The following is a 27,637-nucleotide window of genomic DNA, read 5'->3' on the forward strand; positions in this document are numbered from 1 at the left end:
TGCATTTTATAGCTCCTTGGGTTTTTTTTCTTCCAAGTTTTAATGAGTGTTGTTTTGCATTATGCAGTACCTCCAGGCTTCAATTTGGCATCTGGGAAAGTTGGCTTGACTCCAAGACTGTGGTCACCCAGTGCTTATTACTCATTAAGCCTCGTCGGAGGGCCAAGTGGAGGCTGGGTGGATGCTGGGTGGGAGCGGCAGTGCTTTGGAGAGTGGATGTTGTTGTTTTTGTCGATGTTCTAGTTATGAAAGTGAACAAAGTGACAAGAAAGTGAACGAGTTTGAAAAATTTCCCTCAAATGGACATTTCTGACATGTTTTTGCATTCAGGCAACAAAGTGTCTGTTTTGTTTTGTTTTTCATACCTGAGGGTATGCCTCTGCTTTTATTACATTTTAAACATGGCGTTGTTTCAGAGATCCCTTTTCAGAAGAATCTTCTTTAAATTTGACATCATCACAGACAATTTGAATTAAACAGCTGACTACCCAGCATATCATGAGATATTATGATTTCATATTTGCTACATGTAGAAACCCTCCACCACAGGACTAAATGACTTCCGGCCTGTCGCTCTGACATCTGTGGTCATGAAGTCCCTTGAACGCCTCGTGTTGAGCCACCTGAAGGACATCACAGGACCCCTGCTGGACCCCCTGCAGTTTGCCTATCGGGCAAACAGGTCAGTGGATGATGCAGTCAACATGGGACTGCATTTCATCCTGGATCATCTCGACCACCCAGGGACATATGCACGGATCCTGTTCGTTGACTTCAGCTCGGCGTTCAACACCATCATCCCTGAGCTGCTATCCTCCAAACTTCACCAGCTCACAGTCCCCTCTGTCATGTGTCAGTGGATCACCAGCTTCCTGACAGACAGGACACAGCAGGTGAGGCTGGGGGCGATCACCTCAGACACTCGGACAGTCAGCACCGGTGCCCCCCAGGGTTGCGTCCTCTCTCCGCTGCTCTTCTCCATCTACACCAACGACTGCACATCCACGCACCCAGCCGTCAAACTCCTGAAGTTTGCAGATGACACAACTGTCATTGGACTCATCCAGGACGGGGATGAGTCCGCATACCGACAGGAGGTGAGACAGCTGGTGGACTGGTGTAGTCGCAACAGCCTGGAGCTGAACACGCTCAAGACTGTGGAGATGACAGTGGACTTTAGGAAGTTACCCTCCCCTCTGCTCCCCCTCACCATTGCAAACAGCCCTGTGGACTCTGTGGAGAGCTTCAAGTTCCTGGGGACCACTGTTTCCAGGGACCTGAAGTGGTCTCTCCACATCAGCTGCATCCTCAAGAAGGCCCAGCAGAGGATGTACTTTCTCAGGCAGCTAAGGAAGCACGGTCTGCCACAGGAGCTGTTGGTCCTGTTCTACACGGCAGTCATTGAATCGGTTCTGTGTTCCTCCATCACAGTCTGGTTCGGTGCTGCCACCCAAACGGACAGGACACGACTACAAAGGACAATCAGGTCTGCTGAGAAGATCACTGGGACCTCCCTGCCCTCCCTCCAAAAGCTGTACTCCTCAAGAATTAGGAGTCGGGCAGGGAAGATCATCTCAGACCCAACACACCCTGGACACCGACTATTCAAAAGGCTACCCTCTGGGAGGCGCTACAGAGCCCTCCTCTCAAAAACAAACAGACTCAAAAACAGTTTCTTCCCCGAAGCCATAAGACACTTGAACAATAAATTTTAACTATTTGTCTCCAAACCCCTGCAACATGCACTCAGCACCTGCATATCGTGTCCCCCCCCCCACCTACTGCTTTTTGCTTCCTACATTTTGTACTTTGTATTTAGTATAGTTATTTATAATATTTAAGTATTTAGAATAGTTAACTTATGAATGAACAGTTTGAGACACCACCTGCCGGAAACAAATTCCTCGTCTGCTTTTTACAAACGATGGCCAATAAAGCTGATTCTGATTCTGATTCTGATTCTGATGTTCAAAGTACCGAAATTTTCTCCAGCTCATTCATTGCAAGGATCAGAGTGATGTACATCGCACCCACCTCCGGTCAGGTGATCTTTTTGCAACGATGTACGCAGGGATTTAATGTTGTATAAACGACAACATTTACAGCAACTGTGTATAATAACTTTTTTAAAAAAGGTAAATGTATCAGATTTGCATCTTTGAGTATGAAAAGGACTCATAAGGTTGTATTTCCAGCCCTGTGGTGAAGAAGGTTGTGCTAAGAGCTCTGCTATGCCAAAACTCAAATAGCCTTTGGTAATATCTGAACACAGTGTGTTAGTCTATCTAAGATATATGTTGAATAGATGAGCATGTTAAATGATGTATTAAGTCAAGTGAAGAGAAGGCTTTTACTGTTCTGTGCCCAACAAACGTATAGAGGGAATGGAATTATTGGGTCACAGACTCCTTCAGATAATACTTATATATAATAATAATATAAACAGATAAATAAAACTATGTAATGAAGAACATACGACAAAAACAGAACCAATTATGTTGCGTCACACGTGATGAATGAAGATATATTTGTGACATCTTACCTTCTATTACCTGGAAACCCCATGAAAAACTAAACCTTGTGATTCCTGTGTAACTTAATGACCTTTACTTGGATTTTATCTTTGGGATACACAAACTCTTCATCCTGTATAAAGGGAGTGAGTTCAGAAAGATATGCAGGATGTTTCATCATGACATGTCTGTGAAAGTTTTCTTTAACAGAAACTGATATTTTTGCAGAAACTGACCGTTTTGTTTTGTTTTTGTACTGATAATGATAGTGGAGACTGAGATGTGATATTGAACTTGTAGATTTCTTAAAGACAGAAGAACCGGTTCTACTTCAATTATCAGGGCCGGAGCGAAAAAAGCGAGAGCAAACACAGGAGAGCTAATATGTTTTGTATTTGCAGCATTATTGAAAAAAGAAAAACTGGTTCCATTTTTTTTTTCTTTCAATATTGGCACATTTTTAACAGCATGATAATGGCTAGAAATGATTCAGGATGTCATAAACTTATCTTTTTTTTTCTTTCCATTAATTTAGAAGAGCTGCTTGCATTTGTACTGCAGGCTACAGGTTACACAAAGAGGACAAATGTACATTTCCGCTGCCATTATACTGTTAAGTTCAATGATCATAAAAATAGAGCAGCAACAGATTGTGAATAAGGCTGCAATGGCTGTTTGTATTAGAAGTCAGGACTATGCATGAATGATTTTCCCAGTCTGAGATGAAGGACTCCTACCTTCAGCCACACCCAAGAGTTAAGCATGGATTAAAGCTGTGAGTCAGGCCTAATCAGCTGGACAAACTGATGTTCTTTTGGTTTAAAGGGAGTAAATCTGTGTAGGTTTGTTCCAAAATCCAGAGGAAAGCATGAGTTCTGCAGCAGACCTTTAAACAGGTAGCTGTACATTAAGGATTCTTTTCTAGTGACCCTTCCCTGTGTGAACAGTCTGAGGGATTTTCACTCAAAACTTCCCGAACCCTAACACTTCCACCAAGACCTGTGGAAATCCACCCACTGCCTTTAATCCATCCATTTGAAAATCAAAAACTCACAGACAAATGACCACGGGTGGGGATGCATTATTCCATCCAGGCAGAAGTCTTAATGAATTTTTATACTACCTGTGTTTAAAAACAACAACAAGTTTTACGAGTGAAATTAATAAATATAACAATACAGTAGGTATTATTCATTATTCTGTCTGGTAATGTTAGGAAAACATTTTCATCTAAAATGAGTGGGTGGATGGCAGAATTTTTAACTGTTGGCAGTATGAATGGAGCAGAAGTGTTTTTAGATTAAATATCATAAATCTGACTTTCTTGGCCACAAAGATCCTCTAAATTCACAAATAAGTAGAGCGACGTTTCCCCCTGCAGCGGTACATTTGTTATGAATTTTAAAAAAAATTCATAAAGGAAAGTAAATTATTAAAATAATGTATGCAATCCATCGGTGATGAATGGCTTTAGGTTTGCATGTGTGTCATTTTGAAAATAGGTGTTAAAGGACATCTGTCAGCGCCATGATCAGACACTGAGACAGTTAATGAGTCTGCAGGGCAACTCACGTTGTTCAGTGCAGATTTAAATCTCAGTCGAACTGCACCAACACACACGGTGACATGTCACAGCTGTGAGTCATGAAAAAGGAATTCTGGGTAGAGCAGTTTACAGACTTAATGAGACTCTACAATTCACAGATGTATCAACTGAGTAACTTGTAGTCATGGTTGTTCAGCTCCACACTCTTTAGACTTCTGAACTTAAATAAATTTAAAATCTTGTTTAATATTTTGAAACATTTTTCCTTTTTTTTCTCCATTTGTATTTTTTCCTTGGGGATGCACAGCTCATGTATCTATAGTGTAGATGCATGCTTTTAGAAAAGTGCACAGGAACATAAACTGACAATAAAATACAGATAAATAAGAGAAATAAGGTTAAAAATATGATCTGTGTAAAAAATTAAAAGAGTCGTGATTTCCTTTGGGTGGAGAAGTTACTTCGCCTGATGCAAAACAGTGTGACGGGGAGAGTCTGCAGTGTCTCACCTGAAAAGAATGGAACACTGCTGTGAGTGTTACAAGGAGGGACAGCACTTCTTTCATTTTATTGTCAGCTTCATTATTTAGGTGATCCTTCACTCTGTCTAATTTGAAATACACTGCAGGTGATTAAACAAAATATTTTCAGCCTTCATAAACACCACTGTACTGCAGCTTGTTGGAAGTCAAAATGTAACACTGTTCATTTTCAGTTTGATCATGTTTATCTCAACCGTCCATTAAAACCACAAATATGATGCTATGAATGAAACTACAACTATAAAAGTTATCACTATAAAGTCAATTTCATTACACCATCCATTTTTTAGATATGTTCATGATGCAATTTTTCTCCAACACTGGGTATGAAATTTCCCAGTAAGGGACTGATTTATGGCACAAGAGCGAATGTGTCTGTAGAATAAATATCTACATATGGTAATAAGCTCCTGCTACAAAAAAGTGAGATGAAATACAAAAGACCAATCCCGTATCACCTCATGCTGTCTGTGAAGAGGCCAAAAGCAGATAAATAACTGGCATAGATGTTCAGCAGCGCTGTGAGGAAGTAACTCTCCACACACTTGCTGTTGGCTTTTCATTCAGGATGAAGCTCTGCAGGTGCATTTAGCATTTTTTACAAGCAATGCAACATCTCCAGATAGGTTCAGTGTGTTTCTGTGTCTTAGCTCTGGTGGTGATTAGTTAACAAGAACTGTGAAGGAAAATGTTCCTTATTACTTTTTTTTTTTTCAAAACTAACAAATAAATAAGAGATATGGGGGTGGGGTGAGGGGATCACTGAAAACATTGCACCTCTGAACTCATCGTGTGCTCTTTTGAGTCTGTTGTAACACATGTTAGAGTATTTGTCTTTTAAATGTACGACATTCCTGCAGGTATTTCCATCACGGGAACCTGACAAAGCCAGCTCCGCTCTAAAAAAGGCCTCACAGCTATTATTGCTAGGCAGGCGCACATGAAAGATTCCAAATGAAGAAATCTAAATCATACGTGAAGGAAAGCTCCTGCAGGCCATCATCAGGTCTCACCCACCCACCTACCCACCCACCCACCTACCCACCCACCCACACACACACACACACACACACACACACACACACACACACACACACACACACACACACACACACACACACACACACACACACACACACACACACACACACACACCCTGCATTGAAGATGAGACTTATTACTGGTATTACTGGGGTGGTGCTGGTGGTTGTCTACCTCAAACTCTCCTCTATTTTTTCTTGGCTCTGGTTTGACTTGTCTGGTAGAGTGTTCTCATAGTCTTAAGGGTTTTGTTTGTTAATTTGTTAATATTCTGTTTTGTGTGACTACTGATGTTTTTTTTTATTAGACAATGAGTTTTTGTCTTCAGCATACTGTACTTCGATTCTAATATACTGCAAGCTAATGCAAAGGGTACATACAGTAGTTCAAAAGTGAAAATACAGGTTTCCTTTCATCAGAGATGTCAGATCACGGCCACATACTGTTTAAATATAAAGGTAATAATATAATGCATTCTGGAATGGAGACACTTTATACAGTAAATTTGCTCACCTTGGAATTGTTGGTCATTTAGTTTGGTGCAAACTAAGAAACCCAGGATTCCATCAGAGGGTGTCTTTTTTTTTCTCACTTTTTTCTTTCTGTACCACACACACACACACACACACACACACACACACACACACACACACACACACACACACACACACACACACACACACATAGACACACACACCATTGAGAGGTTGAGTAAACTGCTCAATCAGGCTCAGAAACCCTGACAACTCTGGCTGGATATTAACCAACGAACTCAAATTCTCCCTCTCCCTGTGGTCAGTGGGAAGGTTGTAGTTAGGGTCATCTCCATGTGCACAGATGACACACACACACACACACACACACACACACACACACACACACACACACACACACACACACACACGCAAACACAAACCCCCTGTGGTCTGAGCTCAATAAGAAAATTAGTTTTGAGTGAGTTTGTCACCATGAACGCGTCTTTCTCTTCAGGTCCCGCAGTGAGTATTTTATAACGTTTACCAACTCAAGAGATTTTAGGGGCTGAGCCAGATCAATGTGGTGAAGAAGGTCTTTAATAGCTACAGGTGGTTTTTCTTGTTATGTATTTGCATGAAGCAGTTTTCTAAGTTAAATATAGCTTAGGTTGCAGTTTCAAAGTTGTCCCCTGGACCTTCCATTTGTTTCTTGAAGCTAGAATGGTTGCAACTGGTATTTGTAGCCATACATTAGATGTAGCCTTGATTAGTTTTTAACCTTTTGTTTTTATTATATTTTAGTAATAAAAAAGAAGTTTGGACTTGTTAGATTTAATTTATTTAAAATTTAAAGCAAATATTAATATTCTATAAACTTTTTTTTTTTAAATCACCAACTACCTTTTGAAACCAAAGTTGGTCTTTTTACACCCTTAGTGATGGAATAGGTTCTTAATTTTTCTAAATTGCAGAACTGTCTGTTTGTTTATATTAATGCCGTGGTTTTCAATCGGTTCTAATTCGATTTAATTCTTTTTAAATAGCTCAACATTTAAAGTAGGATCGGATCATGTTTGGCATTTTTATTGTGTTATTTAGATTTATTTGTAGCATCACACATATCAGAAGTGAATCTGTAACATTACATCAATAATTTTTTGACTTTTTTAAGTATGTTTTGACATATGTTCATTTGTTTTATAGTTAATGGTGGTCATTAAAGAGGATTAATATGATTACTAGTTGTGGTACATCCACATCACCTTAAAAAAATGATAGATAGAATTCAACGACATTTCAAATATGTTTTTAAAACACTATAGGTGTGCATCTCATAATCAATTTCTAAATAGTTTTGCATCGGGGAATTTACTCATCTATCATTTGCTATGATGGAGGCTGATCAGACCGCAAACTGCATTCATGGACACGTCTTTTTTCTATGTTCCAACTCCTTGGGCTGGTGAATGAGGACTGGCAGGAATCGCATCGGTACAGGAATGATTTTTAATCTCGTTTAGAAACTTGTCATGTTATGATCTCCTTACAGAACAAACGGTTTATATACTACAAATTTGTTGCTCCTAAATGAAATCAGGGAGCCAAATTAGCAGTATATAGACATGATGTGAAGGGCTGGTCGGTGCTAACGTAGAGCTGTAACATCCCACATTCAGCAGGCGCTGCATACTTTTTAATGAGGTTTTTATAATGACTTTGCTAGGTCCACTAAATGTTGCATATACTTTATATTGAGACACTTTTTCACCTTATTTCCATCATCCTTTTAACAACTCGAGTTTCCTAGTTGCTCCCTTAGGCTCCTGCCAATGCATGTAATGGTTCTCAGAGGGATTAAAACACAATGGACTTGTTTTGATTGCATTTAATCAGACAACACAGATTCACTGTGTCGCGAACACTCAGCCCACTCATGTTGTGAAAGCTTCCGTTCATATGGAGAGGGAATTAATTGCCTGCTGTCCATCTGTAGTGTTTATATATGTATGAGCATAAGATGAAAATCATGGGAGCCACCTGGGTTAGCCGCTTAAGCACAGTCACACAATGGCTGTCTGTGGTGCCTTTGAAACAATGGTGGGTGGGAGCCTCTACTGAGTATGGTCGGTGGGCAGACAATTTATAATCCTCATCTTCAAAACAATATCGAACATTTCTGATGTTATACTTAGAGCACTTTGACATTTAACTTGTGAAAATAACTGAATTGTTGAAGACGGTCTTCTTGTTTGCATCAACAAGAATTTTTTTTTTTGGTAATATTTTACTTTTGACTTTGCTTTTCCTCCTCATTTGCTGAAATTCTTTCCATTTTATGATGATGACACATCTCAGTAAGAGGGGAATAGTTTCACTCCAAGCATCCTGTCAGTCATGTTGACAGGCACAAGTGGACCTGCAGGAGTTATTGGTATAAAAGCATGAAAAACTGCACTGACGAGGTGTTTCGTTTGAAATTCGACGAGACATTTTTTTGATACAAGGAGGCCCTGAAAATTTTAGATGAACCCAGTTTAACTGGAGTTTGACGCCCAATGGTAGAAAAGTCAGGAAATCTTTCCCTTACATATGACTATTACCACCATCTTTATAATGGAGCATCACCAAAACAATAGAGTTCCACTTAATTCAAGCAAAATATCCTCCAGATACAATTTTCACTTTGAGAAAAAAACTGAAAAACTTGAAAAATATAAGATAAATTGACAATAAATGTTCTAACCCTACTTTTTTTTTATCCAGAAAGTAACACCATTCATATACAATTACTAAATTAACAGAATTTTTTTTTGTCATTTCTCGTAAGTACCTCTCATTGACAAACCGGTTCATCTGTGGTTAGTATTGTATCTTCCAGTCATGTTAAATCAGCTTTATTTGTTAGCGACTGTGACCTGTACCACACCTTTAACGTGATCGGGGATTCAAACCTACAAGGCTTTTTGTTTTCTTCCTACCAAACTTTCCTGCCTGTCTAACATGACTGAATCTACTGACACGCCGGTGTTTTTTATAGCTGATGTGAAAAATTCTTGTTTCCTGGTATTTAAAATATATTTTCTGTTTATTCCTCCTATAGAACAACATTTGCCATCGAGTGCTTCTGTCCTATCATTCCTGTTTCTCTCCATTCCACAGTACAAAGGGTTTCATGAGGAATTGAAGAGGCTCCTTTTTTAAAAAACTTTTTTTGGGGGGTGGGTGTCGTCTTAATTCTTGACATTGGTATCTTGACAATCAGGTCAATTCTTATGAAGTATTTCAATCAGATTAACATAACAACATGCAAAAAAAAACCCCACATTTAGAATAAAGTTGGAGGTTTTTTTTATGTGTTCAGTACACTGCAGCCAGTAGGATCAGTGTCCTTCTGTCGTTGGGTTGCTGGTTCAAAGCAGCTGCTTGTGAAACCTTCTGACAGCAGCAGTGAAAGTTGGTCAAAACTGTTTCTCTTTCTTAAGTCTACAGAGCTCTGGAGAATCAGAGAGGACTTCCCTCCGTCTCTGGACAAACTACAACACCTGGTAGAAGCCAAAGTTCACATTCTACAATCCCCCATCTTTGAGGATCAAAAGGTAAATCATATGTAATGTAACACTTTTTTTTTGTTCTAATAAATAATGATGCCAAATCGATGAATTTTGAAAAAAAAAATGAGTTTTTCAAAAAATGGACTCTACATTAGGATTTCTGTTGTTACGTAGGAAGAAGAGGTTGTTAGTTCTGGTGTGGAGGATTCTACGTTGGTTTGTCTTCTTCATGGAGTTTTGTGGAACTCATTGTGAGTTTGTTTGATTTGTTGGAACAGCATGTTTTTTATTTTTGCATATTTTAGTTTTTATTTAATCTGAAGAGACTGTTGGCCCTTTGCACAAGTACTCAGAGTGCCCAAGCAGTTGTTGTTACCATTATCTTTAACCACAGAGACTTCCTGTGGGTGTGGTTACTTTTTCTTTGGCGTTTCTAATCACATGACTGAAAGCGAGTTCAGGTTAAAAAAAAAAAAAGTATAATGCTGAAGTCAAAGGTTAAAATATATTCTAAAATTTATGTTTGTCTCTATTTTGCTACTATTTGAAATTGACTACTTTTATATGCTCATCTCTGGTCCAGGTGTGTGCTGCTAGGATAGTTAGGTGCACAATTATTTTTTTCTTGTGATTTGTTAGTTCAGCTTGTCAAGTAAGGTTGCAGAATTGGTTTATGATGTGCTTATCTATCAGACTCGGGACCACTGAACTTTAGTGATGTCATGGTTCTGAAAAGGCTGTTCCTGGAAACAACAAATACATATATAATAATTAACAATAATAATAATAATACCAAATATTAGTATTGCAGTAGATGTTGCACATTGCAAAGTGGTTCTACAGTGTGAGTAAAAACAACAAAAACTAAGTGGAAAGGTGTGTGCAATTGTTTCACACATCATTAGAATACAAATAAGGGAAGACTGACATTACAGGTAACAAAATAATAAGATGCTTGTATTCCTGCGTAATGATATTGATAAAGACAACAAATTCCAACCTATTTCAACACTTCAGTCTTTAACGAGTTAAATTTCCACACTCTGAAGTGAAAAAGGTACAAAAGCAGCTTTTCTCTGGAACCTGACGCCTCCAGAAAAACAGGTAGATGATCATCATCAGCATTGTAGAGGCATCAAATGTGATTTGGTCTTTGCTGACATTAAACTGCTAATAATCTTGTAGCCTAATGTTTTTAAATCATTAAACTTTGCTAGAGGGTAAAGGACTAACGGCTCAACACCCCTTAACTGTCTTTATCTTTACTCTCTTCACGCCGTTCACTTCTTCACTTTGCTCCTGGCCTTTTCTGTCTTTCACTTTTCCTTTATATCTTTTTTTGATCTGTTCTCCTCCATTATAGGACTCATTCATTTTAGATCTCTTGAAAAGGACTCTAGTTACATTTGTGAACTGGTGAGATGGACATATACAGTATATACAGACAATAACAGCAGACCTACCATGAATTTGCAATCCTATAATTGGAGGGATTGCCTTTTGTTCACCTCCTCTGTATTTTTTTCTGGTCCATACAGTGAAATTCAGCCTGTCCAGTCATTCTGGAACAATTTTCTGGACTAAAACTGAAGAAAATAAAGCCTAGATTCCTTTTTTAGAAGGTCAGGAATACCAAACTATAGTTCTCACTTCCTGGCTAATGGCCAATGGCTATCAACATGAATACACGCTTGGCTTTTAAAGGTTTAGTTGCAGAATTTAGTTGCATCCAATATCACAACAATGGAAAACAAATACTTTATCAAACAAATTATAACACCGTCATTTGTAGGTTTCCTTGAGGACAATGAGATTGTAGATCACATTTGAAATCAAAGTTAACTAAATGTATGAACACCAGTTTGTTTCTCAGACTCAGTCACATGGAGACAAACAGATGGGCAGATGATTGGAGGATGATGAAGATGATGATTGTCATGATGTGCCAGGATGACTCAGTCGGTCTGTTTGTCTTTCAGCCTCAGAACTGAGTCACCTTAGCAAAAGTCAGACTCAGAACCAGTTCGATGTCTCCTGCTCCATCTATCTGTAACATCTTGTCCTCCTGACGCTGCCTGTTCTAGTTTCACAATTGTCTTTACACCTGCATTTTCTTTATTTGTTTCTCTAATTGGTGTTCTGGCCCAACCCTCAAGTGATGATTCATTATAATTTAGTATTCTATGGAGATGTTGCAATGTCTGACAGGCAGGGAGCTGTGTGTCTATGTGGGGAGTTTACATTTGATGAGGCAAAGGAGGGGCAACTTTATTTATACAGCTAATTTCTTTCACTTTATAGAGCCATAAATGTAATACTAATAGTAAAATAGTTAAAAAATAAATAGGGTAAGGAATGCAGACAAAAGACAAAAGAAATTACTGTAGATGAATCAGAATATCACATGAAGAAAATGGAATGTCGACCATTAGAGTAACTCTGTAGAAATAAAGGCCAGAGGAGCTTCTTGTTGCCACATTATTGTAACAGGGATTCCAGTTTTATTATAACGAATATAAACTGTTGTTACTGATAATATGTAGTGATTGATAATTGCATGAGTTCAAGATGACGTCATGGTTTCTAAGTCTGTATTCACTCAGTTTTCATTCTATCGATAATCCCGACCTTGCTTCTGTTTGGTTTGAGAAAATATTCCCATGTTATATTATAGATTTGTTTTCTGTAACTCCAGAGCCTACAGAGGCTGTAGAAGTTAAATGGCAGAAGTCCAGAAATGAAACCCCGGTGGAACTTTTCAGGCCATGGCTGTCTGATAAGGAGCACAGTTTGCAATGGAGATACACAGTTTGCTAGAATGAAGATAACTCTTTAACTACTTAAAGGTTAAAGAGAGTTCCACCCAGTTTTACAGTCTCTAAACAACATTACAAACCAGCAGAACACAAACAGGCTTGTCTACAGTCATTGTTTTGGTACATGTTTTTTATTGAGGTCATAACCCTGTTTAAATCGATCAACTATTAACTTTTAAGTTTTTCAGTGACAGTCTGAAAATGGTAGGTTTTTGGACAGAAGATATTATTTACTTGTCAGCGGGTTTAATTTAATTCTGGAAAGGCTGTGATGTTTTCCTCTTCTCTTATTGACCGATGATTTGTGAGATGCTGGAAGGAAACTTTCTGCATCTGTTAAGTTGTTAAGACGATTCTTGGACCCATCAGCTGGAAGTGAGACATGTGGGTTTTTAGTTTTGTGGTTGATTTTTTTTTTTTTTTCATATATCTACTGCAACTGCATCGTTCGCGTGTTTACTATTATTTCTCTGCTGTTGATTGCATTTGAAAGGCTTATCAATAGATGATCAGTGTTATGGTTAAAATAGGGCATTTTCAGATATGATGAAAGTTGGTCTTCTATTCTTTGTTCAACAATTAAACATTTGTTCTTCGAGTATCAGGATATGATGGCCCCCATACAATTTATCTGTACGTTCCATAAGAAATGTACAGATAATTTTTCAAGTGTGTTATTTGGACACAGAATCATAACTTTACATCCTGCCTTTGGACATCAGGTGCTGCCAGATCTCCCAGCTCCCTTAATTTGCCCAATTCAAGCTGCTACACTTCTCTCAGTACATCCTGCAGTAACTTCCGTCAATGGTGGTGGAGTCTCTCCTGAACAGGGGTGGACAGTAACGGAGTAAATCTACTTAAGTACTGTACTTAAGTACAGATTCTGAGGATTTTTACTTTACTCAAATACTAGAATTCTTTCATACTTATTACTCTTACTCAAATACATTTCCGAGGCAAAGATTTTTACTCTTACTCGAGTTAATTTCTGAGAAGGCACGTGAGTACTCGTTACTTTTAGTTTGCCTGTTGTTGTTTTTTTGTTTTGAGATTTACGTAAAAGCGGAAATACATCATCCCCTACCCAATCAGCTCAAAACCAGACTGCGGTGGCAATGGCGACTGCCGAAGAAGCCTCCGTTGAATCTGATGAACATGATGAGCCGGAGTTTTATGAGGCGGAGAAAGAAAACCCATGGCCTCATCTTAAAGATATGTTCGAGTTTGTAGAACTGACAGAGACTGACAGACTGACAGACACTGGCGGACACAGGGCCACAGAGACACACAGACTGGGGGGCAGGGGGAGACACACAGATTGGGGGGGAGACAGACAGACAGACAGACAGGTGGGAGGAGACAGACAGTCTGGGGGAGACAAATATTGTGGTACTGGGATATGTCCTTCCTGTAAACATTGAGTTGTTGAAGGCAGCGATTTAGTTTGTTGTAAAGGAGTGGTTCTCAACCAGTAGTTCACCAGTGTGTCCTTTAGGGGTTCCAGTTGGTCCCCAGTTAAACGAGTAGGTTGGGCCTGTACGGCTCCATTTGGTCTTGTGTGTGTATGGAAGGGGGCCATTGTTTAATAAAATGAGAAAATGACATAATTGTCCTCTTAGATGATTCCATTAATTTTATTTCCATTTTTATAGATGTTGGGGAAGACTTGGTACAGTATAACATAATGGTTCTACAGACAAGCACATCAGTGCAGGTGGTTTCAAAAAGTTTTCTCTGAAACGAGATACAAGGTACTATATATAAAATTGTAAAATGATAGTAATTCAGTCAGGTCCATTCTCATCAAAGATAAAAAAAATAGGAATTTACTCTTACTCTTTTACTTTAAGTACATTTAAAAGCATTTACTCTTGAATACTTAAGTACATTTAAAAGCAAGTACTTTTTTACTCTACTCAAGTAATGTATTGACTGGGCTACTCTTACTTGCAGTGGAGTAAATTTTGACCAGACGTATTTGTACTCTTACTCAAGTACTGGGGTCGAGTACTCTGTCCATCTCTGCTCCTGAAGAACCTCAGAGGTGCAGGTGATAAAATGTCTGAGCTAAACTAATGGTGCTGCAGAGCTTTAAATGCTAATTCTAAAATGCATGCTCATGTTACTGTCGTTTTGCATGCTAATGTTTGAATAGATACGTGCAAAGATGGCCACAAACTCTTTCCTTGATATCTGTATGTTCACATGTTGGGAAGTAAATCTGATTAACTGCAGATAAAGTTTATTTGATCAAGTACTTCAAAAATTCTACACATCTAAATAGCTAATCATGGATCAGAGATTAAGTGAATGCCATTACTTTTCTTTATGGGTGCCAGAGGGTGTGTTGTGAATCTCAAGTGACTCCTCTGTCTTCCGTTGTAAACAGGGTTTGGTGTGTGAGGAGGACGGAGCAAGAAGAGGCCTCTGGAGGTTTGCTGTTTTGAGTGAAGAGCTGACTTTTCACCTCCAGCAGCTGCAGAGACAGACGGAGCAGGAGCTCAGCAACATCCACCCGCAGTGAGTCCACAACACGCTATGTGTATGTACAGTATATGAGACGATCTGCATCGGAGGCTTCCCTCCACAGAAGATACTGTCAAGGCTTCAGGGGCTTGCCATGGTCTGAGCATATCCTGTTGTCTTTGATGATTAAAAAGTCAATATTCATGTCCATTAAAATAATGACGATAATGGCGACGATGATTATAATAATAATTAAAATACTAATAGAAATAATAAATACATTAGAAATAATGATAAGAATAATAGTCGCACCAAGAGCTATAGTAGTAAAAGTTAAAATTAAATAGAGTCGATTTCCAGTCGGTCCAGAGGATATTATCAACAATTCTAAAATGTAATTAGATAGATAGATAGATAGATAGATAGATAGATAGATAGATTATAAGAAAAATTTTAAATCAAAGTTGCTCTTTTTTTCTCTTTGCAAAAAATGTTATTGGAGGTAGTATTAGAGGGCCTGTCAGACATGAGATTTGATTTGCTAGATGAAAACTCAGGCTGTGGTGAAAGAGCTTCAACTCAAGTGAACTCAGTGAAAAGGAACCAAGTGACAGCCTGCTTGCACAATGTCATGTGTGCAATAAAGTCAGATTTCTCGACTCTGTGTACTGTATTGAAATATGTGTATATACGTACATACATATATACAGTATGTACAGTATACAGTATATACGGTACATATACACTATATATATTTGGAGCATAAATATTCCAACTATATAGAATCTTGTATCAGAATCAGAGTTTTGTTGTAAGAATCTCTGTTGTCTGCCTCTAAATTAGCTTCATGTAGTGTCAGAACATGTGAGCAGGATGCAGCTTCATGAGGGTTTGTGGGGTTTTGTCACAGAGCTGAAACACAAATGTGGGAGTTCCACTGTATCTCAGAACAGCAGCAGGCTCTGCTCGGCCTGAGAAAACAACAGGATTGTGTGTGTGTGTGTGTGTGTGTGTGTGTGTGTGTGTGTGTGTGTGTGTGTGTGTGTGTGTGTGTGTGTGTGTGTGTGTGTGTGTGTGTGTGTGTGTGTGTGTGTGTGTGTGTGTGTGTGTGTGTGTGTGTGTGTGTGTGTGTGTGTGTGTGTGTGTGTCTGAATGCTAGCATTTGCTACCATTATTCAGTCTCACCGCTGATAGGCCCACAAACAGTGGATGATACCGTCAGAAACACTTAGTTACTGCCATCAAGTAAAGCTCTGAGATTAAAAAAAAACTTTTTATGAAGGGAAAGTAAGATGAAGCTTTTAAACAGTCAAACTAGTAAAGATGGCAAAGTTAAAAATGAATGTATAACATGAAAGCACATGGCTGCATGTTCTGGTACCAAAATATTAAAAAAGCAAGTCGAGGACGGAAAAACAAAAAGTTACAGTTTTTATGTAAAAATGTTTTGTGTTTTAGGGATCTCAATAGCTGTGAGAAACATAATGGAACCAGAAGACCCTTAAGTGGTGCTCAGATCCAAAGAATAAGTTTGGAGAACTCACAAACAGTTATTCCACACAATCTCATGATCTCATTGTGAGTATGGTTTTATGGGAACTAGTTTCCACCTAACAAGAAACGTGATTGAGGCTCCGTCAGGGTCGTGTATAACAGCCATATGACTTAGCTCAGCAACACATTAATCACTGCACCTTCTGCATGGCGACAAGTACAGAAAACAGTTATTACATGAAACAGCTCACAGCAAAACTGTGAATTATTTTGACTGTTTGGGTCACGATTAACGAAATGAGACACTGGTGTTGAAATATTTCTGGTGCCTTCTGGTTCCATTATAGTCCAGAGAAGACAGACGTGTCAGCAGCTGATACCTGTAAAACTTGGTTGACTTAGGTTGCGATTAACCGCTGCCCTCTTCAGGAAAAAAAAAAAAAAGCTGTTTACATTAGCTTTATGGTCCGACGCAACAAATGAATGGAGCCGTGAAAGCTATGTATAAATCCATCAACATCAACTTGTACGCTCCAGAATTTAAAGCTGCATTAACAACACAGATGACACATGTCCCAGCCTACAATTCTCTAGTAGATACCAGACTGGATGATAAACTGGTAACATCATTTATAAAGTTGCTCACTGGAGCTGTGGGAAATTTTTTTTCGCCACTTGTTCTGTATTGCCGGTAAATGTTCAGATGGTAGTAGGTGGCTGCTGCCTCACCCTGTTAGCTCATTACTCCCTGTTCTCCTGCCATGATGAGCAGTTTGGCAGCACAACACTTCAACTGGTCTCACTGCTGTCAGACAAGACAAGCTAGAACGCATCTGAAAGATTCAAGGTGTGCCAGGAGAGACACTTCACCCACCTGCAGGCACACGCTTATTCTGATCGTATTCCAGGAAAATCTCCTAATTTCTCAGCGACGTTTGTTTCTCACCGTCATGTTAAAACTCAGATCAAAGGCTTTAGCGAGAAGGGATTTTTTTTTCTTTCCTTACAGTTTCATTATAGACACAGTTGAATGACTTCATCATTTTTCCCATCCAACTACCCCCTCATCTGCTAAATGGGAAAGGACGTCGCCCTGCTTTTCATTTTTCAGGGCTTTTCTTTGGCTTTAAAGGATTATGTGGTTCTCTTAGCACCAACAGAGTTTTTTTAAAAAAGAGGACAGAGCCATGGAGATAAGGAGATCCCTTATTTTTTTTTTTTTTTTTTTGCTTTTGAGTGGGCCATAACAAGCTCCAAGACTCACACTGCTTTAATGCCAAGAACAGCTCCTCAAAGCTATGACTTAGTTCAGGTGATAAATTCTTAAAACCCACTTCCATCCTCTCACCAGAACCGTGCTGGAGTTTGTCTGAAGTGAGAACATAATCCAAACCGTTGTGGCCTTCCCTGTTTATTGATGAAGCTGAAGCCGTCCTAATGCTATTTGGTCCCAAACTTTTCGACACACAAGTGAGGTAGAGCGCGGGATCAAGAGGATTATGTAATCAGCTAACTTGGCTGCTGTAGACCTCATTAGAATGCGAGGAGTTACTTTCTTCTGTTTCCTTTTTATTTGATTGGACAAGAAAAAGGCTCTCTGTGAATTCAATTGAAAATAGTATCAATCTGGTAAATTTTATTTTCTCATTTCACAAATTGCTGCTAATTACCTTCATCTAGGAGCTTCACTGGTGTCTGTCTGCTTTGTATGATTCTTACCTTTGAACGGATTACATGAACACCATGTGAAATATCAGAGACACTCCTGTCATGTAGGAAGAAGGTGATCTGAATAAGCAAGATGATTCAATACTTATTTACATTTACTTATATTTTGGTTACCATAGATGAGACTGTTGGTGGAGGCTGTCTTCTCTTTTTGAAAATTTCATTCCATTAAGAACAAAGGTGATTTGTGGATTAATCATATAGTTGGTTATTTTGACGATAAATTTATTGTCGATAGATTTATTGTCAAAAAATGTCGCACCTTTCTTGTTTTCCACTTTTTAAATTTAAATTCTTTACATTTCTTACAATAAATGGAGAATTTTTTAAAAGTTCAGTGGAAAAAATAGTCAATTTGACCATTTATCGTAATCCACGATATTTAACAGGTTACATTATTCATGAATCGATTATTCAATAATATCAGTAATGAATAAACATTGCAATCCTGGTTAAGATGTTATTGTGGTATGTTTGTGTGATGATTAATTAAAGATTACATTTACTTAAACAGCCTGTGTTCTCTCCAGAACACTGTTTTGCTGCTGAAAGTAGCTTCTGTTGTCTTTGGATCATCCAGAGTAACAAGGAAGCTCCTTCTGGAAAACTATTCCTGAGGCTAAGCATCGATGAATCTGTCTCTTGATTTGTTTTCATTATTTTTTTAAAATAAAATATATGAATTTTAAATGCCCCCACATTGTCCTCAAGATTAAATTTTTATTTTATTTTTCTAGCCAATAGAGCTTGAACATATTCAACCTAAGATAAAAGAAAACTTCAACCAAAAAAGAAACCAAAAATCTTATCACAGTTAAAGTGAGAACCTCAACTTTGGACATTTGATTGATCAATTGATTGATTGTTTTAGTGCCGATATTGAAGCAGATTGCAGATTATCAAATACCTTTGTGTCAGATTGAATATTAAGTTGAAATCCTGAACAAATCTAAAACTACCAGAAGAACGTGAAACAATGGGATGACTGACCCTTCCGACGTGACGTAAGCTGGACTCCTGGAAACATTGTTGCTACTCTGGTCGAGGAATTGATCAATGCCTGATAGATTATTTGTTTTGTGGAGCTTTTTTCTCATGATAGACAGAAACAGTTTTAAGTCTCAAGTCCAGTTGTGCAAGCATAGACCAATCTGACGATTTGTCAGTCATCAGATTCGTCGACAAATTGGGGAGGCTCTGACTCTTGTTAAATCTTTTAGAAACAACCTTAAGACGACTCAGGTCAGAGGATCAACACAATGATCATTTATTCATGTACCAGTAACTCCCTCCAACAAGAAAATCAGTCATAGTGTCTCTTTCCTTTTTTTTCACCCTCCAGTAGCAAATAAAGAAGTCATAAGAGCATCAAGGTTGATCTGGAAACGTTAAACCACACTTTCATAATGGCTTGTTTCATTTGTACCACAAGACGGATAAGCCACAAACAACATGTGAGATTTGATTCAGAATTTCCTTTTTCTGGTTCGTAACTCAACTCTGTTGAATGTTCTACCATGACACTTGACTCATACTTTAAACAAACATGAATGATGTTTTCACATTAAAATTAAAAAAAAAAAAAATCTCATTTGTGGTTAAAAAAATTGTTTGACCAGTATTTAGAGTATTATTCCTTTCACTACAGTTGTGTTTTTTTATTCAAGGGTGCCCAAATTAATTCTGTTTTATTGCTTGTCTGTCATTTCCTGCCTTTTGCTTTTTTCTTTATTTCTATACATTTTTTCCACCGAATGGAACACAGTAATACTTAAACCAGATTCATCCCTCCTCACCGTTCTTCACGGCTATCTGCGTCTCCTTGTCCTCACCTTGTCCAAACATTTCATCTGCCTCTCCTCCTTTTTTTTTTACCCCTTTCACTTTTTCTTCCTGATATGTCTTGCATTCCTCCCTTTCCCTTAGATCTGCATCATCTTCCTCCTTGTCTTCCTGCTGTTTAAGATCCTGTCTGCTCATTGTCTTCATTTCAAACCTCCTCTTCTAACTCTTCTTCTTCATTTTCAGTTTAACTTTACCATCTTTACTATGATGGTTTTATTCGTAATTGCAAATGCATACATGCAGAAATGTAACACATATGGCTTGAAGAAGTTCTTAAATGAGGTATTAACTTGTGTTGCATGCTGGCAGCGTCACCTTAATAGAAGCAGATTGTATTCAAAATGCATAGTTTTAGTACTATAAATACACACAGAGTGTATGCATCTTGTGTAACCTCAACAAATCACATATGTGACAGGCTGCAAGTGGTAAGATACATGTTTGTAAAAAAAAAAAAAAAACACCTACACATTTTTCACCTGCAATTATGGAGTGAAATGTGTTTGTCACATACATCCAAGCAATTAAGGAGCCCTATTCACGCTTTTTTTGTATGTAAGCACCTAATCAGAGCACCCTGACAGCTGGCTGTGTGTGTGTGTGTGTGTGTGTGTGTGTGTGTGTGTGTGTGTGTGTGTGTGTGTGTGTGTGTGTGTGTGTGTGTGTGTGTGTGTGTGTGTGTGTGTGTGTGTGTGTGTGTGTGTGTGTGTGTGTGCACGTACATGCGTGATGTGCGCTTGCGTTTATATTCATTGCTGTCTTTTTTCACACCGATGGTCTGATATTCTTCCCCGCTCGTCACACACACACACACACACACACACACACACACACACACACACACACACGGCTTTTTTAATGAAGCCAGTGGATTGGTTAAGATCATTTTGATTGACAGGTGACAAAGTAGCTCATTTGCATGAATCCTCAAAGTCTTGAAACGTTCTTAAGATTCCTATCAAGATGTTCATTTTTTTTTCTAAAAATTCAGGTGTTTTAGAATGAGGCACAGGCTTCTGACAGGCTGTGTATGGTTTACCAATAGAATACGGCTGCTTATTTGATATTGTTATTAATCTACAGATAATATAAATATAAATCATGCAGGAGTGCGGAGGACAACTGAAAATCTACCGTATATTCCGCACTATAAGGCGCACCTAAATGCCTAAAATTTTCTCATAAACCCGTAGTGCGCCTTATAATCCGGTGCGTCTTATACATTGATTAATATTCATATTGGTTAAAAACATGATCGCTGAAAAAAAGCCGGCAGTCTGGCACCAGTCAGGCCGCACTCCGCCACCAGAGGAGCCCCCTCACAAGGCACTCAGGCCCACGCCCCCTAACAACGGTAGTCAAGGGGCGTCACCGAATTCCCGGCTCTGACTGAGCTGCTCTCAGACGGTAGAGCAGACTGTAGGAGCACCGGTGATTACGTAGCAAAACATAAGGAACTTTCAACGATTCTATTGATAAAGTTTGACTGACTGACTGATCTCAGTATTTCCCAACTACTGTGGCGCCGGAAATAACCCACTTTAAACTGAATAGGTCTTAAAAATGCCATTGTGCTGTCATCTGGAATCTAGTGACGGTCCATTCTATTAGTCTGTGGAAACACACGGAGAAACTGGCATAAAGGTGAATGAAAGACCCTCAAAGATGAACTTCCAGCCTTTTCTGAAATTTCAAGAGCAGAGTCACTGCTAGACAAAGGTGTCTACTGTACTGCAATTGATTTACAAATGTAGTTGATAACTCTAGGGGGGCGGCGGAGGGGCGCACTCAGGCTTGTGTATTCTGTCTGCAGCGACGTGCGGTGAGATTCACGGCGGTGAGACACCGACGTTAAAGTCAGTTCTAGGAGTAAAACAGCGTCACATTTGCCAGTAAATTAGCAGCCTAAAAAAAAACTAGTAAAAAATTGTTTAGGACACACAGCAGCAAAGAGCTGCACCTCACCTCCGACTGGACTACCGATCGATCGAAACAATATTTAAATAATAAACGAAGACGAACGTTGGAGCTTAAATATCTGCTTCAAACTTCAGATCAGGAAATGATCCGCTCTGTTCGCACTGACTGCACTCGTAATGAATTTAACCAGTTTTAATGTCAGGTTTTTTAATATGCGTGTTGACTTCTTTCTAAGATGGCAAAGTGATCAAGTGATCAGGTTTCCTTGATGAGGCTCAGAATGGATTATTGACATAACAGTAGGGGCCATTCAAAGGTAGTCAGGAAGTCATGAATGCAATCATGATTGCCTGAGCAGCGCGGCTCTGGACGGATTGTGCAACTACAGCTGCTGCAGTTTATCAAATAAATTGTATTTATATTTATTGTGTGCGCCTTATAATCCGGTGCACCTTATATATGAAATAAATTATAAAACAACCAAATTATTGAGGGTGCGTCTTATAGTCCAGTGCGCCTTATAGTGCGGAAAATACTGTATTTGTTAAATCGGAAATCTGAATTTATCTCAGTGGGAGTGTCAGGACAATGTGTTGTCTTCAGTTGATTCTTGTTAGTCTCATTAAAACTTGTGGAAATAAAAGATTTATTAAAGGATCCACTTGTCCTGAATTCTGCAGTTTAAAAATTATTTTGTTTAATTTGCACCATTTTAAGGTAAGATTTTCCCTATATGTACATAAACTAAAGAAGGACTCATTTCTACATATCGTCAGAAGAAGTCAGAGCTACAAATACATCAGTGGAATCTGACGATGCATGTTTGGTGTTTCCTTCAGTCTGCATCCACTGAGAGAGGCTCTTTATTCAGAAGGAGAACACATTAACAGTTTTAACCAGGAATCCACACATGCAGGAGGATTGGGGATCAGAGGCCTCTGCTGTGTTTTCAGCTTTGCATCATATTTACGTCCCTCTCGGTTTCCGTTCAGATCTTAGAACACACACACAGCCTCCCTTGAAAACGTCAGAATGAACAGAATGTTAATGTTTCCAGAGTGCCTCTTTGTGTGTCGGTGACGTTTGTGTTTCTCTGCGTGTTGATGTCACTCGTTCAGTTCGTTCATCAAAGGCTTCTCTTGGATAAGCCTCTTCCTCTTCCTCTTCCTCTTCCTCATAAACAAAACCTCTTTAGTGGCTGCTGCCACCCTGATGCTGCTGCAGCGGTGTAGCGCCCCCCAGTGGACAGATATCAACCTGCATCTAACAGTTCATGTGGGAGGAAATGGAGACAAACACTTTCGAATGACAAACTCCTTTCTGTCCACCTCTTAGTCCTATAGCAGCTAGTATTACTGATACATTTACTTTTACTACTACACAATTGATAGTATTGGAGTACTACAGTACTTCAACACTACCCCAGCCATTAGTTGATGGATGGTTGGATGGATATAGATAGATAGACAGACAGACAGATATGGTGCTACTGCTATGCCTAATAGTGTAATTAATTTTAATAATAATTGTATTAAGTACTGCAACTGCAGCTGGAACTAATCCTTCACTCCTACACCTAGTGTTTTTACTGCTGACTTAGCTTCTAAACTGGAGCCACATTCTTTAACATCACTAGTGTTACTGGTGCAGCGACTGCTACCCACAGCTATTGTACTGATGCCTTGAAGCAACTTCTTGGTCACATGACTGTTTAGAATATTAAGCTTCTATTCATTTAAAATAGACACGAAACCAGCCAGCTTTTCACTGTGTGTCTATGAAAATAAGACCATGTTTGTTCTGCAGAGGAACAGGTTCCTGCAGGTTTGGTCACCTCTTTTTTATTCAGATTTCCAGACAGAAGCAAGACCTAATTTAACATTTCATTCTCGAATCAGAACGTATTCAACTGTTAATGTCATCAGAGTGTTCTCTTTGTTGGTCTGAACATCTTATTTGGAATGGAAAATCTTAATTATATCTGAAGTTCTTTCCTTTAAATTTGTGTTACTTTGTCAAGGATGTTACTCAGTGACATCTTTTTGAACCTCATCCTTAATTTTAGCTTTATATTTATGGTTTTACACGTGTGTAAAACTTTATTTGTTTCTAAATAATTTAATATATCAATTAAACAATTTTGTTCATGTTTTTTGTTGTTTGGTTGTTGTTTTGTTTTAGTTTTTTGCAATTTCTACTTAATGAAATGAACCATATTTGTAGGGATACATGTTAAGTCCACAATCATCTATATGGACTGGGAATTGACCATCTTTTCTGATAGATAACGCAAAATGAAAATGTTTCATGTTTTTCCTTATGAAATAATTTGTCCCCTATAAATTTAGTTTCCAGTAGCTTCACTGTTCAGTGACGCCTAATAGAGAAACCAACAACCAAGTAGTCATCAGTGAACAATCCCACAAACTTATTCACGGTCAAGTAATCAAGATGAGAAGTCACAATGAGCCCAGATTTATATAAAAATGTAATGATTATATTTGAGGATTATTGAAATCAATATTCCGGGTTTTTTAATTATAAGTATTTATTGAATAATTTTGGTAAGATATCTGTGTTTTCTCAGACTGTTACAGATTGACGACCAGCGGCAGCAGCTGAACACCGAGCTGCTGAATCTGCAGCAGAAGAAGAAGGAAACTGAACAACAACTAAAAAGAAACACAGACCTTCAGGCATCCGCTGTGAGCAGATATTACACACACTGGTCAGTGGGTTAGAGGATGAGAATTAACAGCTAACACCCTAACCCAAAAGATATGATGAGTAGAGAATAATAAAATATTGAGTAAAGTAATAATAATTAATAATAAACAGAAGGACAGTATGAAATAATAGACATTTTAATAATCACAAAATTCTAAAATTATAAATCCCAACATAAAAGCTAAAAATGACGATAATTAATTAATAAAGGACTAGAACTAGATTAAAAGAATTACAAAATAAATAAAACAAATCATAGATCTGAAAACATATGATACTTAATGGTGATGTTTAATAATAATTAGAGGAAACTGCTGTCACTAATAATAAAATTGCTATTTGGAAACAGTGAAGCCACAATTAAAAATAATGACATGGGTGATAATAATAAATTCACAGTGTAAAAGCAGAATAATAATACAATAAAAGTAAAATAATATGAGAAATAGCAATGAAGTCACTGTATTATCTATCCCATCATGCATCTGTTCCTCCCCAGGTTTTGTTGCGTGTGTGTCGTGACCTTCAGGTTTCCGTCAACGAACGTTTGCTCCAATCAGAGAGGTTGCTGTTCCAAGAGGAAGCACTGAGTGCGCTCCATAACCTGCTGACCCAAGACCTGCGTAGGTACCAGGAAGAGACGCAGAGACTGACCTCTTTCAAAAAGAAAATACTCCAACAATCCCACAGGTACACAAAATTACATGACATGTGGTTGTATTTGATTAAATGTCCTTCATTTTCCTATGTAATCATTAATTATTGTCACATTTCACTTTTTCCCATTAGGGCGGACGAAGAGGAAACACTCAGACACAGAGACTACAGCATGCAGGAGAGGAACGAGACCGAACCAGAAAACAATGTGGTACTGTCCATCATACACAACTCCTCTCTCATCTTTTTTCTTTATTCTGCTTTTCCGTCATTGGCAAACTCCAAACTCCGTGTGAGTGTTGGGCCTCACCAAACTAAGAGACTGACCCCTAACCCCAACCTTTTACTTGTTTTAAGACCACACAGATGACCATAAGAGGATCTCAATCAGCTTCAAAATCTTCAGTTTATGCAAAATCATCAAAATCATCTTTAAATGCTTACAAATGTAGGAAAGTACCTCCTGAATCCACTTCTTAAACTAGATTCACTCGGTAATTTAATTATTTCTTACTGCATAACCAATCCCCCCAGCAAGTTTCATGAAAGAATATCAAGTAATTTTTGTGTGATTTTGGAGAGTATCAATGAAAACAGTGAAGACCCCCTTGGTGGAGCTGATTAACCAAAATTATGAGAATATAATAAGGAAATAACAAAATAAATCGTTAACCAGTGTGCTAATCAGCTAGCATCTTACTTTATTAATCAATTAAATAAACTAATAAACTAATAAACTTGTGTATGAAAATGTAATGAAAATTCAGGTTAATAATAATAATAGAAATGAATATATAGTGTTACATTAAGGAACAACTGACAAAACCACAAATACAGAAACAAGACGCCTCTGGGGTTGCATTAAGGTGTGTGTGTGTGTGTGTGTGTGTGTGTGTGTGTGTGTGTGTGTGTGTGTGTGTGTGTGTGTGTCTGGCATCGGTCCAGCTGTTGTCAGTCTTTCTCAGACAGTCTGAGTGGAGACAGAGGAAACATCTGCCTGCTCATCTGGCTCTGTCTGTCACACACACAGATGCAGGTGTACGCACACACGCACGCACACACACACACACACACACACACACACACACACACACACACACACACACACACACACACACACACACACACACACACACACACACACACACAGTCACTGTCTTTCTCTCTCTCTCCCTCTTAGCATGCTCTCCCTAAAAACAAACAAAGCTCCTAATAGACTGACACGGCTGTGACAGGAAACGAAAAGGGAAGAAACCTGGTTTTGGAGTCTTATTATAACAGGAAACCTGTCAAAGTGTCATCACAGTTTAACTTGTGAAGCTTAAACACAAACAGCAGACAGGCCTGCTGCCAACACGTTTACATCTCCTGCACAGAAACACAAGACGCATCCAGCTCGTGGTTTTTTCATGATGTGTGGGGGGGGGTGTGGTGAAGCCCAAAATGCCTGAATTCTCAGCGGTAATTAGAAGCGAAACAAGAAAAGTGAGTGTTTGTTTGAGTGTGTTAGGAGGAGATATTTAGAGATGGTGGTTCTCTAAATATACCCTTCATCATATTTAGATTATATGATTTAATGCAGTGTCAGACAATTTTAGAATAATTGTGAATCATCACTTCAGTAGAAACTCTAAGCCTTGTGGTTTAATCCAAATAGTTGCATGAATCATGATTTTTTTTTTTACCTCCATGCAAAACTGTTACAATCATTTCTTGAGTTTAAAGCAGTTTCTTTTTGTAATAAATTGCATTTTTCCTTTTTCAAGCAAGCAGCTTTCAGTTTACTTGAATAGACAGTTCTTGCCATCCCATTACAATTGTAAGTTACTTTACACTGCTAAAGCAGTTAAATGGGCATTAGGTGCTGTCTGTCTTCCTGCCTGGCGCACAGAAACATATTGTTGTTGGTGGCTTACATCATGTTCCATTACTGAAACATTCTCACACTTTGTTCTGATAATCTGAGCCTATGAGGCCTGGAAACCCTTTTTTTTATCAGATAATTTCTAGTTAATCTGTCAGACAATGAGCCTGGATTTATATAATCACACATCATTTTGATTAAATGTTAATCTGATGGATCTAGATGATATTTAGTGAAAAGGTTTTTTGTAGATTGAGTGAATCGTGCTGGATTTGTGGTTAAGATAGTGGGATACTGAGAAATGCAATAAGTACAGTCTGCTGAATGTGAGCTCTTTATTGGCATTTTCGCTCACACACGTGGCAGTGTCCTCTTATTTATGAAGATATTTATGAATAACAAACCAACAACTAACAAATATTTCTAGAATGTTTAAAATTACTTTATT

General features: G+C 38.4%; 1 protein-coding gene across 1 annotated transcript in view; it reads left to right on the forward strand.

Moving 5' to 3' along the window:
* Positions 1 to 27,637, forward strand: part of LOC137608824 (myosin-11) — a 55,638-nt gene that overhangs the window by 10,703 nt on the left and 17,298 nt on the right. Inside the window, exons 3-7 of the mRNA XM_068335412.1 lie at positions 9,601 to 9,714; positions 14,878 to 15,008; positions 24,529 to 24,646; positions 25,168 to 25,358; positions 25,458 to 25,536. Coding sequence (XP_068191513.1) covers positions 9,601 to 9,714; positions 14,878 to 15,008; positions 24,529 to 24,646; positions 25,168 to 25,358; positions 25,458 to 25,536 — 633 coding nt within the window. The remainder of the gene's footprint in view (positions 1 to 9,600; positions 9,715 to 14,877; positions 15,009 to 24,528; positions 24,647 to 25,167; positions 25,359 to 25,457; positions 25,537 to 27,637) is intronic.

The sequence above is a fragment of the Antennarius striatus genome, chromosome 15 (genome assembly GCF_040054535.1).
Source record: "Antennarius striatus isolate MH-2024 chromosome 15, ASM4005453v1, whole genome shotgun sequence".
Taxonomy (NCBI): domain Eukaryota; kingdom Metazoa; phylum Chordata; class Actinopteri; order Lophiiformes; family Antennariidae; genus Antennarius; species Antennarius striatus.